Genomic DNA, 19,545 nt, shown 5'->3' with positions numbered 1-19,545 from the left:
GCCATTGCTCACTCTCCAAAGAGGGGAAGGTGGGGAAGGGGAAGGTGACTGCAGCTCAGCTCCTGAGCTAGTATGTGGCTGTTATTTCTTTTTTTTTTTTTTTTTTTTTTTTGAGACGGAGTCTCGCTCTGTCGCCCAGGCTGGAGTGCAGTGGCCGGATCGCGGCTCACTGTAAGCCCCGCCTCCTGGGTTTACACCATTCTCCTGCCTCAGCCTCCCGAGGAGCTGGGACTACAGGCGCCCGCCACCTCGCCTGGCTAGTTTTTTGTATTTTTTAGTAGAAACAGGGTTTCACCGTGTTAGCCAGGATGGTCTCGATCTCCTGACCTTGTGATCCACCTGTCTCGGCCTCCCAAAGTGCTGGGATTACAGGCTTGAGCCACCGCGCCCGGCTGTGGCTGTTATTTCAACAACTGGAGTTGGAGTTTGGGCTCATTTTTTCCCTAGCCAGCAATTATGGAAGAGTGGTAACACGAGTGACCGCTTCCTGTGACTGATTTCACAATTAGGAGGTCTAAGATTTCATTTGGGGATTTGTTTAAGGATCCCACATAATTGTCCCAACTGTCATTAGTAGAGGGGAGGTCAGCCTTCATTAATAAAGAGAAAGTCCACATTCAAGGTGGTGTTTGAGCAGGGGCAGGGTGAGGGCTGTCCCGGTGCTGACTGCGCCAGCACACTCACATTCCTTCTCATTTGGGGCCCACCTGCAGGAAGTGGCACAGGATCAGCCATTCCCCACCCTTGTCAGCCGATGGCCCACTCTTCTCTAATGACTCAGAGGAATGCCTAGTACTTTTTTTTCTTTTTTTTTTTTTTGAGACAGTCTCACTCTGTCGCCCAGGCTGGAGTTCAGTGGCACGATCTCAGCTCACTGCAACTTCCACCTCTTTGGTTCAAGGAATTCTCCTGCCTCAGCCTTCCGAGTAGCTGGGACTACGAGCCTAGGATTTTTTTTTTTTTTTTTTTTTTTTGAGACGGAGTCTCGCTCTGTCGCCCAGCCCAGGCTGGAATGCAGTGGCGCGATCTCGGCTCACTGCAAGCTCCACCTCCCGGGTTCACGCCATTCTCCTGCCTCAGCCTCCCGAGTAGCTGGGACTACAGGCGGCCACAACCACGCCCGGCTAATTTTTTGTATTTTTAGTAGAGACGGGGTTTCACCGTGGTCTCGATCTCCTGACCTTGTGATCCGCCCGCCTCGGCCTCCCAAAGTGCTGGGATTACAGGCGTGAGCCACCGCGCCCGGCCAAGCCTAGGATTTTTAACTCAGGTTTTTATTATGTTCCCTCCTGAAGTTTTTACTTCAAGAGCTTCTGCTCTAAAGTCCAATTTGAGCTTCATGTCCCCAGTGCTGCATTTCCAGGGAAATTTGGTCTGTGGGAGACAGACCAGCTATCAAGGAAGAAGTGACCAGAAGGAACAGGAAGGGAGTTGGCCCTCGGGGCTACTTTGGGGAAGCCAAAAGTCAAGAAGGGGAGAGAACTTTCTGAGAAAAAATTGCAGAAATCTCTTAGGTGTCTTCAGTGTTGAGAGGACTTTGGAGTGATGTGCTGAGGTCTCAGGTGCCCACCTCCCTGGCTGTCACTTCCATGTGTCAGTGGTTCTCCCACTTTAGCAGGTATCAGAGTCACCTGGAGTCTTGTCAAAACAGGTGCCCAGCCCCACCCCCGCGTTTCTGACTCTGGGTACCTCTGGGATGGGTCTTGAGAATTTGTATTTCCAAAAAGGTCCCAGGTGATGCTGCGGTTGCCTGCGCAGGGACTGGACTTTGAGAACCACTGCACTGGTTATTTACGTTTCTGCCTCTGCAGTGAGACAGCCTGGAGGTCTGCCTCCTCCTGCTGAGAGTCACACGCTCCTGTCCTTCCTTTAGAAATGTGAGCTCCTGCCATCTCCAGGACGCAGGCACTGTTCCTGTTGAGGAACTGTATTTTATAGGATCCCTGCTAAGATGACTCGAGGGGAAATGAGAGGCTGGGTGATTATTCCAGCCACTGCCACTTACTGAAAGTGTAGGTCCTTGTGCCCCACACCATCAGACATTCTGCTTTAGCAGATTTGTGGTTTGCCCAGCAGCCTGGGCGTGTGCATTTCTAGTGGGTGCCTCAAGTGATCTGGCGGTTTCTTAAGAGTCAGCCCAGTACTGCAGGCCTCTTACCTAAGCAGAAGCCCAGTCTTTCATGAAAACTTCAGAAGACAAGTTGATTCAGGCAGCGAAGAACTTGGGCTATACAAGTGCTGTTCTTCAGCATTGAAGTATTTTGGAGGCATTAGGTAATTTAACCCTTTCTTAGTCAAGGAATATTTACAGAACATGATCTCTGGGCATTGTAACTCCTGGTTTTAGTGGGAAATATAGGGACCCCATGTCTCCATGGGGTGCACAGAATATCTGTGAGACTGATGGAGTGGAGAACGCCACCCCCAGCCTCTCCAGCTACTGGAGGCATTCTGCAGAACATCAGCCCATAGATTGTGTGTGTGTGTGTGTGTGTGTGTGTGTGTGTGCGCGCGCATGCTGGAGGAACCTAAGAAACTATTTGGTACACCTCTTATTTTAGAACTCCCAAAGTGTAGCTCCAGAATCGTAAAGGGATCTGCTCACCAGCCTGTGGACCTCAGTCCCAATGCTCACCCTTGTGCTACTGAGTCAGCTCTAGGAAAATCTGCCAAAAGTATGCCTAGGGCCGGTTTTTTGTTTTGTTTGTGACAGGGTCTTCACTCTGTTGCCAAGGCTGGAGTACATCACGGCTCACTGCAGCCTTGACCTGGGCTCAAGCGATCCTCTTTTTTTTTTTTTTTTTTTTTGAGACGGAGTCTCGCTCTGTCGCCCAGGCTGGAGTGCAGTGGCCAGATCTCAGCTCACTGCAAGCTCCGCCTCCTGGGTTCACGCCATTCTCCTGCCTCAGCCTCCCGAGTAGCTGGGACTACAGGCGCCTGCCACCTCGCCCGGCTAATTTTTTGTATTTTTTAGTAGAGACGGGGCTTCAACGTGTTAGCCAGCATGGTCTCGATCTCCTGACCTCGTGATCCGCCCATCTCGGCCTCCCAAAGTGCTGGGATTACAGGCTTGAGCCACCGCGCTCGGCCAAGCGATCCTCTTGAGAGCCTCTCGAGTGGCTGGAACTACAGGCGTGCACCGCCATGGCTGGCTAAGTTTTTAAAATTTTTTCTAGAGACAGTGGAGGGGTTCTCACTGTGACTCTGTGTGTGCCCGACAGCAGAGCCCACAGCCACACCAGTTTACAGTGGTTGCCATCTGGGTCATCAGACCCGGCTGCCAGGGGTGCAGCCACAGGAGAGCCAACTGCAGAGGGTGCTGGCACCTGAGATAGCTGCTAATGCTGCCCTGGGTGCACTTCTCATCCAAAGTGCCCAGTGGGTGGGAGTCACTCAGTACCAGTTCTGAGCCTGAGCCCAAACTCTTGTATTTCTGCTAACCCCTCTCTGGCTTCTGCCACCAATGAGAAGAATACGCCCTGGTTAGCCCATGACCTCCGAAGAGCAAGAGAAAGTAGAGCAGAGCCTACTCTAGCCTCCCCCTGTCCAATATACAAAGGCCCCGCTGATCTGTAAGCCTGGGAGCGTGATAAATGCTTAGTAGTACATGCCATGGAGTTCCAGAGTGGTTTATTACACAGCAATATCTAGCTAAATACTTTTAACATGTGCTGCAGCTCCCTGGATCCAGCCTGGTTATCGGGAAGACAAAAACTGGGCTCCACCAAGAACCAGTCTTCTGCCTTCCCAACCATCACTTCTGGCTGCATCAGTGATCTCTCCCAGCAAAATAGCCGCTTGGTCTTGTGTGAATCCTGTACTTGAACACAGTGGACCGAGTGTCAGTCATTGAAAATGACCATGAGTAACCCTATGGACTCTGCAGCTTGGTTCCTTTGCCCCTTAACAGGTGGGTATGAATTGTGTCTTCAGTGCCAGGGCTGAATGATAAAGCGCATTCCTTTTTGAAGGAATCTAATATTAAACACAAAAAAAAGCATGAGAAAAATCAGGGCTCATTGGAGTTATATCTTTTTTTTTTTTTTTTTTTTTTTTTTTTTTGAGACGGAGTCTCGCTCTGTCGCCCAGGCTGGAGTGCAGTGGCGCAATCTCGGCTCACTGCAAGCTCCGCCTCCCGGCCATTCTCCCGCCTCAGCCTCCGGAGTAGCTGGGACTACAGGCGCCCGCCACCTCGCCTGGCTAGTTTTTTGTATTTTTAGTAGAGACGGGGTTTCACCGTGGTCTCAATCTCCTGACCTTGTGATCCGCCCGCCTCGGCCTCCCAAAGTGCTGGGATTACAGGCGTGAGCCACCGCGCCCGGCCTGGAGTTATATCTTTAAAATATATTTTTTAACAGTTATAGATATTAGATATAATATATAATAGTATATATAAATAATATATGTTGCCCAGGCTGGTCTTGAACTCCTTAGCTCAAATGATGCTTTGGCTTCCCAAAGTGCTAGGATTACAGGTGTGAGCCACTGCGCCTGGCCTGTTGGAGTTCTTTACATTTATTTTATAATCAATGCTGTTTCGTTAAATGCAGATTTTATTTTGGATTATAGGATGTAGAATGCCGTATTTTTCTTAGATCACAGGGCCTTTCGCATTTGTAATTTGGCCTTGTATGACTTACCCTGCAATCCCTTTGTTTTCCCCATAACCCTTCCAAAGGAAGGCCACAATAGAAATACAAAGAGAAACAAAATAATTAGAATATTTTTTAACTTCTAAAGTTCAAGGTTTTGGCATAAGTCTGGTTTAGAAGAACATTTGCCTAGGCCTCTCCTTCCCACCAAGGGGGGAAGTCTTCCTCTAGGCAAGAGGCAGAGGGCTCCTCAGAGTCAGATCCTGGTGTGGGCTCTCGTGTGTTGCGGCTGAATCCCAGGGAAGGAGGGAGGAAGGGCAGTCGACACCCAAAATAAGGGTGGGGAACTGTCAGCAGAGGAGGTCTGTGTCATGATTTTCAGCGCTGGGGTTGTGGGGAGCCCAGGAGAGCAGTGAAGGTCCAGAGATCCCTCGCCCCAGCTCAGCGCAGGGCAGTGGACTCAGGCCGTGCGTGTGTGGGGCAGAGCCTGAGGTGACCTGAGCTTCCTGTGGCTCCAGAGTAACATTATAGAGAAGCTGAATTCTATTTTTCTGAAAAGGGCATGGGAGTTAACTGAGAAGCAAACCTGGTGGGCCTGAGAGTCTCAATCGTCACGTAAGGACAGTCAGTGGGAAGTGGACGGGCCGCACAACCAAAGTTCTCATGAGGACAACCATGTCTTCGGGGGTGCCCTTTTGCACAGACAGCTCCACAGCCCTGCCTCCAACGTCCCAACACTGCGTTGTCTCCCTGTACTTAGCAGCCCTGCAGGATGAGAGGTGGGGAGGATCCTGAAATCATGATTGTGTGTAACAAGGCATGCTGTCCTTGTTTACCTGGAACCTAGTAATGTTGTTTTCTGCCACCATTTGAATAGACACTTGAAGTAGAGATGATGTTGAGTTAAAAAAAAAATACATAAAAATATGGGTTCTTTTCAAACTGTATAGATGGCCTAAAAATTCACATTTGCTCAAGGAAAACCGGTGTAGGTAGTCTTTGACCTCCTTTCCTCCCTTATCCTTTCTTCTGTCTTCTGAAGACTAAACTGATTTTTTTTTTATCTTGCCCAAATTCCTATCTAAGGGGTCTGGGGAGTCATGCCCTACAAGTCATACATTTTTATCAGATGGGTTTTATTTAACCCTATATATCATGACTTATTTTCCAACCTGACTCTGGTATAACCTTACGAGACAAGGAAGAAAATCAAAATATTTTACCCCCAAACATGTTTATTTGCCGTATTTTGAAATGGCCCTGCAAAGCTGTTCTTTGTGGGGGGAAGTTAGCATCTGTAAAGAATCTCTATTAATATAGCTAGATCTTTTTCTTCCAGACTCTCCCAATCCTAGAGAGATTAAGATCTGAATAGGAAACCTTTGTCATCTATTGTCTCTCAGGGCAGCCACTTGTAAGACTTCAAAGAACTTTTGTCTCCACAGTCTTAACCTTAACATTCCCTTTCTATCAATCCCAGGTCTTTAGACAAACTCAACCAATTGTCAACCAGAAAATGTTTGAATTGACCTATAGCCTGGAAGCCCCTCCACCCCGCCACACCACCCCTGGCTTTGAGCTGTCCTGCCTTTCTGGACCAAACCAATGCATTTCTTAAATGCATTTGATTGATGTCTCATGCCTCTCTAAAATGTATAAAACCAAGCTGCACCCTGACCACCTTGGGCACATGTTCTTGGGACCTCCTGAGGGCTGTGTCATGGGCCATGGTCACTCATATTTGGCTCAGAATTAATCCCCCTTCAAATATTTTACAGAGTTCCACTATTTTTGTTGACACTTCCCTCACCCCCACCATCTTGCTGCCCTCTGATTTCCCGAAGCCCCTGTGCTCTCTTCTCGGGCTATAGCATTACCTCTTCCTCACTTCTATTGCCTTCTTCCCCTCTTCAACTCCATTGCCATCCAATGGGGGATGTCTCCCAACTGAAATCAAGCCTACAATCCTTATGGCTTGAGCTGAAAAGAGACCCTAAGAAAAGGTGCTGAGTGGGAGGGAAACCCAAGCTTCCCATCCCCCTGGGTCCTTAAGGTGCAGCTCATCACCCACGTGGAGATGCTCACACAAGGTGTGACCCCCGCAGCCCGCAGGTGATCATGTGTTTTGTTCAGTGTATGTTTTCTAAAAAATTGTTTTATGATCATGTGTCAGGACATGAGTGCCAGCCAGCACATGTCAGCTCATACCTGGGGTCTCCCTGATATGAAACCCTGCCAGGGCAACCTGTGTGTCTCCCTAATGGAAAGGAGTCTTTGAAGGATTGAACTTCTGTGCCAGGAAACATGACATTTGTGTCAGTTGTCATCTTCCTTCATTTAAAAAAATAGAACAGTTCCTGGGGTCTTGGTTAACGTGTGTTGTTCTCCATTGGCAGGCCTATGCAAATCTACCCCTCAAAGTCTGAGGAAGCTGAGAGGTCAGAGAAAGAGGCTAACAAATCCAGTTTCTCAGAAAGAAATATTTAATGGGGACTTAAGAACAGAAGCTATGTCTGTGTCTTGGGCAGTGGTGAGACAAGTTGTTGGATCCCTGAGCCATCATCCCCTAAACCTAGGGCTACAGACCGCAGGGAAAGGATGGATGTGATTCAGAAGGGGTGTGTAGGACAATTGCTTAAGGGCAGAACTTGTGGTAAATACAATAACATCAAGGTTATTTAGTTAGTACCTACTCTTACACAAGGAACAATAGAGAAACTGGAAATCTTAGAGAGCTTTCCAGAACAGGAGTTAATCAGAAGTCAACATGGCAGATTCACTTCCAAGTTGGAGTTGCCTTGGCCTCCACATGTGGGTACCAGAGACTGCTCTTGTGAAGAGGACGAAAGAGAAAGATTCAAGGAGGAGGGAGAGAGATTTTATAATGTGTCAGTCTGCTCTTAGAGCACTCATTTTAGTTCAGTAGAGATGTATGCCCCCAAGACGGAGACTCAGATGACTTCCCCATCATGTGGCAGAATTCTGGGATAAGAAGAGAGTCAGACTTTTTCCAGGAGCAGGTGCAGAGCAGAGGACTCTAGAGAAGGGATTCTTGAGCTTGGGTCTCACCAACCCTCACTCAAGGTGTGACTGTTCTCCATCTCCCCTTTTGTAAAATGGGAAAATACCTTCCCTGAATGTGGTATTTGTGGGTTAGTTGTGAGGATCAAATGAGGAGTTTGCTTTCAGTCACAGGGGTCTGATATTCTATGTGGGTGGGACCAATGAAGCTTTCAATGATGTGTCTTCCAGGGAGGGTGGTTTTGAAATCAAACTGAAATGATAACCCTGAGAAATAGGCTTGGTCTTTTTAGCGTCTTCTTTATTACACATTTATAGGCATTGTTCTGACAAGGGTGTCTGTAGCATTCACCAGAATGCCAAAGCAGCCCATGACCCAAAAGGGTCAAGAACTCCTACCCTAGAAGGTCAGTGAGGTGGCTGCCCCTGATGGGTTGCTCCTTGCAGTTTAGAGCTTGCCTTTTTTCACCAAGAATTCGAGGCATCTTAAAGTGAAGACGTTATGCAGCCAGGTATCTATCAGAAGGATCAGGACATGTGTAGAAGAGGAAGGTAGGAAGAGATGGGGGTTGTTAATGGAGGGGGCAGTGGAGTTGGGTTGAGAGGAAAAGGGGTGGCACTAAGAACCCGAGCCTCTTTTCTCTTGTCCCCATGTTTTGAACAGTCTCTGGTCCACTAAATGCATTCAGTTCCCAGCTTCCTAACCATCAAGATACCGTACCGATTATACAGTCCCCATTGTGTGACAGAAGGAAGCATCAGTCATGGGGAGAGATGGACTTCCCAACATTCACATCCAAGAGAAAGAAATCGGATGTGAAGGCCTTCTCACTGACACATCACCCAACCCGTCTTGGAGGTGGCTCTGTCAGATGGGGCTGGCCAGGCAGCAACTGTCCTTCCCTGCTTCCCATGGGTCCCTCCCAAAGCAGCAACTGAGCAGGCGGGGCCTTTGGGGGCTGAGAAGAACTGTTCCTCAAGCACAGCCCCCTCACCAGCACGAGAACCTGCTCAGCTGTCTCTCCTATTCTTCTCCCTCCAGCTCCATGTCTGCACCCCTGGAGGGTCTGAAGGCCTGAATAGGAGCTGGGTCCTGACTATGAAGCCTGGAGCCCTGGGGGAGAACAGGATGCCAGGTGGGAGAGACTTAACTAGGACTTCTCAGCTGGGGGACCTCCAGAGGAGCCCCAGTGCCGAGTCACAGCCAGGAGAAAGGCCACAGCTGTCTGAGTGCTCACAGCCTCCATGCAGGCAGTGACCCAGCTCCAGGCATGTTCACATGCCATGCCCTGTCTGCATTTCCAGTGCCCACTGGACAAAACCCCAGCTTCCTCAGGCACCTCACACCCGACAGGCGCAACACCTCCTCCGGAGCCTCATCCCAGCACTGTCACTGTCGGCCTTTGCGTCTTTTACTTCTTCTCCCCGCCCCCTCTCTGCCAGTCTCAAAGCGTGTTACTAGCTGTATTAGTCTGCTCAGGCTGCCGTAACAAAATACCACAGACTGGGTGGTTTCAACAACTGTAACTTACTTTCTCATAGTTTTGGAGGCCGTGGAAGTTCAAGATCATGTGTCAGCAGCAATGGTTTCCCCTAAGGCCTCTCCTGTTGACTTGCAGGCAGCCGCCTTCTCGCTGTGTCTTCACACAGCCTTTCCTCTTTGCAGCCCTGGGGTCGCTACCTGGTCTTATAAAGACACCAGCTGCATTGAGTTAGGGTGCCACCCTATGACCTCATTTAATCGCAATTCATTCTTTAGACTCCATCATCTCCAAATACTATCACATTGGGGCTTTAGGGCTTACAACAAATGAATTTTTGCAGGGACACAATCCATTCCCATCCATAACAGTAGCTGAGTATACAAGGCTGTCCTCAGCAGCAAGTAGGAACCATGGTATTGGACGTCCTCCAGGGAGGGGGAGGAGCTAAAGGGCATACTCCAGCAGAGAAGGACCTTCTGTCCGCCCTGACAGTTTTTCCCCATCTGTTTGCTCTTACCTGAAATTCATCCCAAGAGTTTCATGATAATCACCTCAAGCTTTGATCCTGATTAAACAAATTTAAAAATCACATTTCTTCCCTGGAAGAGGTAGCTATTGGTCACTTTAGTTTCCTAAAGTACTAGTCAATCAAGCTGTATGAGAATTCCCTTTTTTTTTCTTTTTTGTAGAGTCAGGGTCTTATTGTGTTGCCCAGGCTGGTCTCGAACTCCTGGGCTTAGGCAATCCTCCCACCTTGCTCTCCCAAAGTGTTGAGATTACAGGCGTGAGACACCGTGCCCGACCAAAGGCCCATTTTGATAAAAATATCTTAAAATTACAAAATGACCTATCTGGGGGTGGGTTGTGAAATGAAGCGTTTGGAATAGATTATCTTTGTGGTCACCGGCAGCTCGCTGGATAACCTTTAAATCATACATTGGGTCGCAATCTCAGGAGTCAGATCTCCAAACAGCTCATCCCAAGAGCTTCCAGCAGGGGGCAGCAAGGCACCGTGAGCGCGGGTTCCGTAACATCCCTCCGCGTCAGACTGAACACCCCCAGCTTCCACGTCAGGTGGAACTAGAACAAATCTTCCTTTGCTATCTATCTGTGACTCAAGAATGTTGTGCCCAGGCCAGGCGCGGTGGCTCACTTCTGTAATCCCAACACTTTGGGAGGCCAAGGTGGAAGGATCGCTTGAGCTTGGGAGTTCTAGACCAACCAGCCTGGGCAACATAAGTGAGACCTTGTCTCTGCAAAAAATAAAGTATTATCTGGGCGTGATGGTGCACACCTGTAGTCCCAGCTACTTAGGAGGCTGAGTTGGGAGGATCACGGGAGACCAGGAGGTTGAGGCTGCAGAGAACTGAGATCGCACCACTGCACTCCAGCCTGAGTGACCCAGTGAGACCCTCTAACAACAACAAAAAAACCAGAATGGCATGCCCTCACAGAAAATGAGATTCTGAGCCAGTTAATGATTTGTCTCTAGGAAACCCAAAATTAAACAGGAGAGAAACCCGAAGCTTCTTCCAAAATTACATTTATTTTTCTCAATTCAGAAAGTCTCAACGCCGCAATTTATCTGTTTAATGTTTTCATTTACATTTGGCTTTATCCCAAAAAGGGTTTAAGGCAGTGTCACCAAGTTACCAGGTCTCTGTTCCATCCTATTTACACAAGATGGAGGAAACTCAGTCTGTTCGTATTTGCCCCAGGTGATAGGCTCTATGTAGTGACAGGCATTTGACTATTTGACTTGACTTAATGTTTGCCAAAATGAAGTAAGGGGAATTTGGTCCACAGCTGAGGATAGATCCACTTGGAATGAAAGCATAATAACCTTGAAGTTACTCCAGTGACAAAAAATGATCAGTGAAAGATTTTCTAAGAACAAGTAGGAATGAGGAGGCTGGCCCTCTGGCCAGCCTGAGATGGGGTCTTAGGAACAGTTTGTCATTCAGCAACCTCCTAACACTGAATGGCAAGCCACTTCCCCTCTCTGAGAATCAGTTTCCTCTTCTGTACATAAGGGGAGAGGGTCAGACAACCATCTCAGATATGGGAACCTAAGGGGACTTCATGGCCCTGCAGGAAAAAAGCTCAAATGTATTTTTTGCACTGGGCCTGCATGGGACATAAGTGTTTTGGGAGTGAGGGGAGGCCTTGGAAGGGAACTGCTATTGCTAATGATGTTTAAGAGGTGGCTTTGTGTGGGAACCACCACTCAACCCTCGCTTGTCTGCACAATCTATTTCCAGCCTCAGCTCCTTAGAACAAGGGAGGGAGACCAGGGGGTGGTTTTTATGGTGTCTAGCCTGGAACTCTGTCAGTAAAAGCTGGAAGGGGCCAAAGGTATCTGCTCAGTGCTCCCTTGCACAGCCCTGACTGCCCCGAGCACCTCATGCTTACTGACAAGTTGTAGTCTGGAGTATCAGACCAGCTTGTGTCCCACCCCTGAGGAAGTACACGGCCGCTTCAGTCCTCACTGCGGGCACCATTTTAAGTCCGTTCAGAAAGAAACAAATACAGAGAGTATCAGACAAACACAAATTCCTTTGGTTTTAATCTTTACTTTCAATCCCAAACAGTCTTGTTTCTTTTCATTACAAAAGTACTAAACAAACACGGACAGGAGAGGAAACTGACATTTGCAAACGATGGACCTTCGACAGGCATCTCAACAGCCCCATCACCAACACCTGTGTGCAAGGCATAGCCATCAGGCAGAAAAGTCTCCGGACTCAGAACTACACCATAAATGCAGGATCTTTTTATTTCATATAAAAATGATCAATGTGAAAAAAGCCAAACTGTATGCTGGTTTTACACACTCTGACCCTTCCTGACAGTCCTCTTGTCTGGCCAGGCTCGGGGCCCAGCACTCCTGGAAGGGAGAGACAGCCCAGCATCTCAGTATTTCATTGGGACAACAAGCTGGATGTGGCAGGGAAAGCTGAGAGCGCCAAGGTCCCCTTGCTTTATCCCAAGCTCGGAGAGATGCAGCCTGGCATGGCTCTGGCCTAGCAGCCAGGTGACATGGCCAGGCACCTTCCTGCGCAGGCAATGTGGGCGCCTGGCCCAGGCTCACTAGAAGGTCTTCTCTGTGGTGCCTACCTAGGGAGCTGTGATCAAGCCGAGCAGCCGTGCAAGGCGTTTCAGTCTGACCTTTTCATTAGTTCCCCCCTCCAGACGCTCGGAGAAGGAAACATCAGTCCACAGTGCCATTGTAGGATTTATTGAACTTGTTGAAGGTGAAGTCCACAGTGTGCGTGGAGATGGGCTTTCTGTACAATGGGTTTGAAGCCTACAGAACATGGCGGGGAAGAGGATGAGGACACATGTTAGCTCACACACTCAAACCAGCAGACACCGCCCTAGGATCCCTTCCCAGGTCAGCCACCCACGACAGCAGCAGGCAGAGCACTCAGGAGGAGATGGCCATGTGCTCTAGGACAGCTCTGTGTTCCCCGGGAAAGCTCTCGCCTTCTCTAAGCTTGCACTATCCACCTCTGGAAGGAGGAGTTGGGTCAGAAGGTCTCTGAAGTCCCTTCCAGCTTTAACAGAAACCAAGCCCAGGTTCAGCAGGCACTGACTCTGCGCTCAGTCCTTTGGGCGTTTGCAGTCCGCCTGGGCTGACCAGACTGCAGGTGTGAGTGTTGTAATGGACCATAAGAATCTGAGCTTTCCTGTGGGTCTGTGGTCTCTCTAAGACTGATCAGACTCTTCCTGAGGCACACCCAGCGCCTCTGCCCCCATGACCCTCCTGATCTGGGTTTGGAACAGGGATCTGTGCAGGTCACTCTGCACTGGGGTTGTGCAATTCTCTCCGTTCAGAACTGGGCACAGTCTTTCTGGTGTTCTTTGTTTTTAATGCCAAAGACATTAGTGAGCCTCTATTGCTAATGTACCACTGAACTCAACCACGCCTCTGAGCTTGAAGTCTCTGCTTCCCATTTCCCACATGCTTACCATTTCATAGCGGGCCCTGGATCGCTCGCTCTGGAACTTTGCAAACTCCCTCCGGTCGTGGATGGTGACGAGCAGCTTCCAGATAGCCAGGAGTGCGAGCCCAACCAGGAGGATGCTGCCGACCACAGCCAGGAGGATGGTCATGGCGTTGGGGGTGTTTCCACACTCTGGGGGGACCAGAAACATGGTAAGCAAAGCCACTAGCATCACCATGCCCCTCCCACCCCCCAGCTGCAGGCATTTCTGAGATAAAAGTTGCACCCCTCCCAAAGGCCTTCTCCTTGGCTCTCTTAGATCCTCAGGAAGGTTTCCCCAATGTACAAAAAATGAAAGATTCAAAAGGGCCAGTGGCTGTTCCAAAGTCACACAGCAAGTGTGGCAAAGTCTAGATGAGAGCCCTGGGGCATAGCTGCCTTTCCCCTCATGGGCAGCACCCATGCCCTGCCTGGCCCGGTCTCCACTGTGGGATGCTGGACCCACTCAGCTTTCATGTACATGGTTTCAGGAGCAGACTGGCAGGCAGGAGGTACCATGAAGCCACTTCTACAAGGTCTGGGCTGGGGGCCAACATTTGTAAGCCTTTAGTGTGGAATTCCTTGGAGTAAATGTGCTTATTTTCAAAGAACCGCAGAGACAGCACTGGAAACAAAGCCTCATTCTTACAGGCGTGTGTCCTAGGCTGGTACCACACTTCTCTCTGCCTCTGGCCTCAGGAAGGCACATTATGTGGTTGGGCCCAATTTGGAAAAATAGTTTGCAGTGCTGTCAACTGAAGAGAGCAAATCTTTTTCTGCTCCACCCCTGCCTCCTCACCCCCAAGAAGAATGTAAGGGGTGATATCAGAAATTCCAATTACTCCAAGGCAAAGGTTATTGGTCCCTGAGTCCAAGCAGAGGCAGAATTTTGGTATTTGGATTACAGCTTGACCTCTTCAGTGGTTCTGGAAACTGAGCATGGGAGCAGCAGGAATGTTGAACCCAGCGCTCCGTTGTCCTTGGAATCCACGCTGGGAAGAGCAGCAGCCCTGCCCGGGCTGTGTGTGAAGCTGGATGCTCCCTGACTTGAGTGATACCCTGCCCAGCCCAGGTGGTCCCGATGCCCTGCACCCTCCCTGCAGAACACAGCGGCTCCTTGCTGCCTTTGGCTGTGCAGGGTAGGTATGTTCTGTGGTTCCTTTCACCTCTGAGCTCCTCCAACAGAAGACTCTCCCAGGGACAGGGCCCTATCCTTCTATAACTCCCATTGCCCTGACTCACGCACCCCTAGAGCTTTGCCCCAAGAATGGGCCCCCAGCTGCACACTCATCTTTCTTCTAAACTCGAGGAGTGGAGCAGCAGTGACCTTAGATCTGATCTTCATGAGAAATTGTACTGGTTAGGTGCAGTGGCTCAAACCTATAATCTTAGCACTTTGTGAGGCCAAGGCAAGTGGATCGCTTGAGCCCAGGAGTTCAAGGCCAGCCTGGGCAACGTGGTGAAAACCTGTCTCTACCAAAAAAACACAAAAATTAGCCCGGTGTGGTGGTGCATGCCTGTAGTGCCAACTGCTCGGGAGGCTGAGGTGGGAGGATCACCTGAACCCGAGGAGGTCAAGGCTGCAGTGAGCCATGATGGCACCACCGCACTCTAGCCTGGGTGACACAGTGATGGCCTGTCTAAAAAAAAAAAAAAGAAATAAAAGAAAAATAAGAAATTGTATCCCTCCTCTCCCTGGAGTTTGGAAAGGCCAATGAGGAGAGAAAGGGCAGTGGTGCCAGAGAAGGGAATGGCATCAGAAATCAGAACTGAGGGCTGGCTGAGTGGGCCGATCCCCTCGCAGCCCTCACCTACCTGGCTCCCTGAGGACGGTCAGGTTGGACTTCCCACTGGGGAGCTCCGTGTAGGTGAACATCATGACGCAGTCCTTCGCGGTTTTGTAGAAGCAAAGCACAGCCTCCTGGTCATCTTTCACTGGAAGAAAACCAAGTGGGAATGGCCTGAGTCTCTCTGAGCAGCCCACAGCCGCTGATGGTCGGGGCAGGGAGCCGAGCACCTTGAAGAAGGAAAGGGCATGGGGGGAGTGGGCAGAAAGTCTTAAGAGGAGGCTGGGCCTTTGAAGATGAGTTCAGGTTTCTCACACCAAGAACGCAGTCCCAGGGCTGAATTTAGATGGCTTTGGGGACACGTGGAACACATTAGAGGATCTCCAAGCCTCTGAAGTGTTAGTCAGGGGTGATGTGAAATAAGAGAAGGTTTTAATGGTATCGGGGTGGGGACGGGTGAATGGATTGGCCACGGAAATTAAAGGGATAAAGAAAGAAAGAAAAGAAAGAAAGAGCCATCCCAGCCCCCTTTGAGGCTTGAGTGAGGCTTCATATTTGAGAAACAGCCCAGGCCACTTGGGGCTGAGAGCTGGCCGCAGTGGCCAAGAGGCAGCAACTCCTTCCTGGGATGTGAAATCAAAAAGAACCACAGGACAATGAGGACATTGAGTGAGAGGCTGGTGCCCACCTTGGTGCCCATGCCTGGAGATAAAGTGAGACAGCGTGGAGCTCAGGCTGTCCCCAGCCCAGCCCTGCACACTGCCCGGCCTCTCTCCTCCATATTAAGAAGCCCCTTCCTCAAGCTGCCTCAGCAACTCCCTCCCCGCTTGCTACCGTTCCCCAAGGTGGAGGCATCCCTGTCCAGGCATTATCTACATTCCAAGGCTTCCCCAGGAGAGGGTTAGCAGGCTGTTTTTTAGGAGGGAAAGGAACTAGGGGAAGTGCAAAGAGAGGCGAGGGGTGAGGAAATGCGGCGGCGATGGCAATGGGTCCTGGGGAGGAACAGAAGGTGAACATCAGGGCGGGAAACGCTTCCCAGCTCTTGCCTTTTTAACCTTTTTAACCTTGCTGCTAGACGGAGCTGTAACCTGGAAGCAGATGAATTTGTGCAGTTATCAGACATGAAAGCCTGGACTTTCTGTCTCAGCTCCCTTCCAGACTGGGTGAATGTGAGTGAGCATGTGAGTGTGTGCGTATGAAAAAAGCCTGGAAGAAGGAAGAAGGGTAAATGATAGATTGGAACATAAGCTTTCTCTGCCGCTCTATCTCAGAGGACTGGGTTGGGAAGCAGCTGTGCATGAACGGCTGTCACTGCTATGAACCAAGCGAACCAGTCCTTGGGCCACAGGAAGGCATTGTTTCCTTCTCTAACCATGTGTACCTGGTTAGGGGCAACCAGCCCAGGTCTGCAGGCAGAACCTGAGGTCAGCCAGGCCGAGCCGCAAGACAGAAGCAGGGGCAGGAAGACAGGCATGTGAGGAACCAGACTGTGGTCTACTCCCCACAGTCTCCTAAGGAGATAGACAGCACCTGGCACACAGTAGGCGCTCAGTGAATATGTGCTGGATGCATACATAGCTCAAATACTAAGAAGTAGCTGGGCATGGTGGCACCTGTAATGGCAACACTTTAGGAGGCTGAGGCAGGTGGATTGCTTGACCCCAGGAGTTTGAGACCAGACTGGGCAACATGGTGAAACCCTGTTTCTACAAAAAATACAAAAATTTGCCAGGCGTGGTAGCATGGTGGCACATGCCTGTAGGTCCCAGCTACTTGGGAGGCTGAGGCAAGAGGTTTCCCTGAGCCCAGGAGGTCGAGACTTTAGTGAGGTATGATGGTGCCACTGCACTCCAGCCTGAGTGACAGAGACCGTGTCTGGAAGACAAAAAATCCCTCAAAAGCCATGACTGAAGTGAGTCAAAATAGGGAAGTGGGAACAAGGAAGTCTACAAAAGATGTAAGTTAGGACCAAGACAGACAGGCAGCTGGGGGCCAGGAGTTTGCAGAAGTCAGAGGTGAAGATGGGGGGAAGCCTGCCAGTGAGGGAAGCCTGAGATGCAGATTCCCTTTCAAGGTGCATAATTCCACGCCCCCAACCATTTAAACCATTTTACAGTGTACAATCAGTCGTTTTACTGAACTCACAATGTTGTGTAACCATTCCTACTAATTCTGAATATTTCCATCACCCTAGAAAGAAATCCACACCTGTTAGCAGTCAGTGCCAATTTTCCCTTCTCCCTAGCATCAGGCCACCACTAATCTACTTTCTGTCTCCATGGCTTTTCCTATGTTAGACATTTCATATGAACAGAACCATATAATACATGGCTTCTTTCACTCCGCACTGTGGTCAGGCCTCCCTGTGCCGTAGCGTGTGTCAGTACTTCATACCTCTTAGTGGCTCAATAGTGTCTACTGTATATAGACCACACTTAGTTTTCTTTTCTGTTCATCCATTGATGGACATTAGTTCGTTTCCACCTTTGGCTATGGTGAATAATGCTGCTGTGAACATCTTTGTACACATTTTTATATGGACATATGGACCTAATTCTCTAGGCTGTATAACTGGGAGTGGAATTGGTACATTGTATTCTGTGTTTGACTTTTTAGGAAACTGCCAAGCTGCTTTCCAAAGTCTGTACCATTCTACATTCCCATCAGCCGTGGATGACGGTTCCAGCACCGGGTCCTCATGGGGAGCCCACAGTTATGCCCAGGAAGCCTGGGCTGTGCCTCCTGACTCAAGGCTAAAACCACCCTCCTCCCCAGGGAGGAGAGAAACCGTGGCTGCCCAGGCGGCGGCGGCACACTCACCGATGGTGTCCACCCATGTGATCACCTCGTCCCTGCACAGGCTGTGGCAGGTCTGGTTGTCAGGTTTCCCGGAGTGGAGCAGCAGGCACTCGACGCAATCTCTTTGGAAAAGAGGAAATAAAGGTGGGTGTCAGACAATGTAGAACAGTCCCACACCTGTCCCTGAGCTCCCGACAGTGCAGGACCTGGGAAGGCTTTCATTTCTTTCTAGCCGCAGATGTTCAGCCTCAGGGAATGTGTCTGCTCTGCCTTTCTTGTTGCTATGCGAGGAAGCCCAAGGGTTCTTGGAGGAACCTGTGTGAGTTTAGTGGCATGTCTTGTCTACATGTCAAGTTGCAGACCTTTCAAATTCTGACACCAGGAGCCAAATCCATTTGCACTCTGGTCCATCTAATGCCTGGTGAGGCATCTGGTCATCACCCAGGGCAGGGATCTCAACCCTCCCACACATTCAACTCTCCAGGGAGCTTTCAAGAGAAACTCCCAGTACCTGAGCCCAACCACACCCCCAGGGCCAGGCTTCCTGGGCAATTCTGATGCGTGTCGAGGGCTGAGATCCACTGTCCTGGAGAATCTCGGGCTCCAGCCCCCTTCTCCCTCTCAGACAGAGTCCACCTGCCAGGTCCCCCAGGCCTGCTGTCCTCTTAACCCACGAATCAGTCTACACCAGGCTCTGGCACAGGCTCTAGGGTGATGGCTCCCTCCCAGGGAACCCTTGTTCTTTAACAGGGGCCTCCTCTAGAAAATGGATGAGCAGCCCAAAAGTGACAGCTTGAGCCTCTCTCCTCCCACCTCAGGCTAACAGTGGGTGCTGGCTCAATCAGATAGTGGGTGAAAATGCTTGACTACAAAGTTCAATTAAATGGTCAGTATTATACTTTATATCATCAAAACCAAGTTCCAGACATTCTTTCTCTGTCTTAGGAGACATTTGGGAGAACGGGATTCCTGAGGTCACAGGGCGGGGAGCTACGCTCTGGCTGCACGACTGTAAAGCTGATGTTCAAGGGGAGAGGTCCCAGGCTCCGCTGGTGGCTGGGGGATGGTGAGCACAAAGCTCCAGGGAGGAGAGGGCTGGGGCGTGTCATTCTCAAGGACTTTGTGATGCCGTGCTGCCTGGTGGCCTTTGAGGAGAGTGAGACCCCAGGAGAGGCGCCTAGGAAACCGGGTCAGGACTCAAGAGCCAGGTGTGCTGGGGAGGCCACCAGAGTGCAGGGGGTGACCTCCTCAGAACCTCAACTACACGAGGGACAGCTGCTGTGCCGCCACAGGCCTGTGGGGACCAAAGGGGCTGTGTGTGCAGAAAGCTCTCTGCCAAAAATACAGAGGGATGTGCAACTGCAATGTGGTTCCTTTATCATCATCTGTTTCCTAACACCTTGGGATTAAGAGACCAGCTACTAAAACATTGCCAGTACAGAAACTGCGAAGTGGAGGAGCAGAACTGGCTGGGAGCTCTGAGACCATTTCACTAAGTCCTCTTTATTTTACGGAGGAGGACTTGAGGTTCTGCAGCCAGATGCCCCACCTCTCAGACTAGGCCTCCTAAGAGGTTCGGATATGCTTAGGAGCTCAACCATCCCTGAACTGGCCACAAAATCCCGCTCTCCTGGGACTGACTTTATGGAAACATTCTGAAGTTAGAAACAAGATGGTAACTCTCCCAACAGTCACAGCCCTGGAAGGTGGGCAGCTGAGACCTGGCTGGGGGCCAGGAAGGGGTGGCTCCAGCTTCAGTCATTCATGCTGACCCAGCTGCCCCCGACCCACCCCTCCCCCCCATCAGCCTCCCAGATTAGCACAGGGCTAAGAAGAGGGCTGCTTTCGCTCCGGGCCAGGATTCTCTGTCCCTGCC

General features: G+C 50.2%; 1 protein-coding gene and 2 long non-coding RNA genes across 8 annotated transcripts in view; 2 read left to right on the top strand and 1 right to left on the bottom strand.

The window, feature by feature from the left end:
- The first annotated feature begins 87 nt into the window (after window positions 1–87).
- Window positions 88–10,622, top strand: LOC144339381 (uncharacterized). Its single transcript, XR_013414360.1, has 2 exons — window positions 88–1,000; window positions 10,489–10,622. It is a non-coding gene; the product is annotated as an uncharacterized LOC144339381 (long non-coding RNA).
- A 1,032-nt stretch (window positions 10,623–11,654) lies between these two features.
- ITGB5 (integrin subunit beta 5) overlaps window positions 11,655–19,545 on the bottom strand; it is a 131,482-nt gene continuing 123,591 nt past the window's right edge. For all 6 annotated transcript variants that reach the window (XM_077990904.1, XM_077990906.1, XM_077990902.1 and 3 more), the window contains 4 exon segments: window positions 17,691–17,791; window positions 14,899–15,018; window positions 13,070–13,236; window positions 11,655–12,404 (listed from right to left, as the gene is read on the bottom strand). In XM_077990904.1, the coding sequence (XP_077847030.1) occupies window positions 12,309–12,404; window positions 13,070–13,236; window positions 14,899–15,018; window positions 17,691–17,791 (484 nt within the window). In that variant the 3' untranslated portion in view covers window positions 11,655–12,308.
- On the top strand, window positions 13,119–18,201 carry LOC114676414 (uncharacterized). The gene is made up of 3 exons (XR_013414361.1): window positions 13,119–13,256; window positions 13,991–14,222; window positions 17,487–18,201. It is a non-coding gene; the product is annotated as an uncharacterized LOC114676414 (long non-coding RNA).

The sequence above is a fragment of the Macaca mulatta genome, chromosome 2, assembly GCF_049350105.2.
Source record: "Macaca mulatta isolate MMU2019108-1 chromosome 2, T2T-MMU8v2.0, whole genome shotgun sequence".
In the NCBI taxonomy this organism is placed as follows: Eukaryota; Metazoa; Chordata; class Mammalia; order Primates; family Cercopithecidae; genus Macaca; species Macaca mulatta.
Note: the sequence above shows the minus strand (reverse complement) of the source record. Positions and strands in the feature narration are given on the sequence as shown.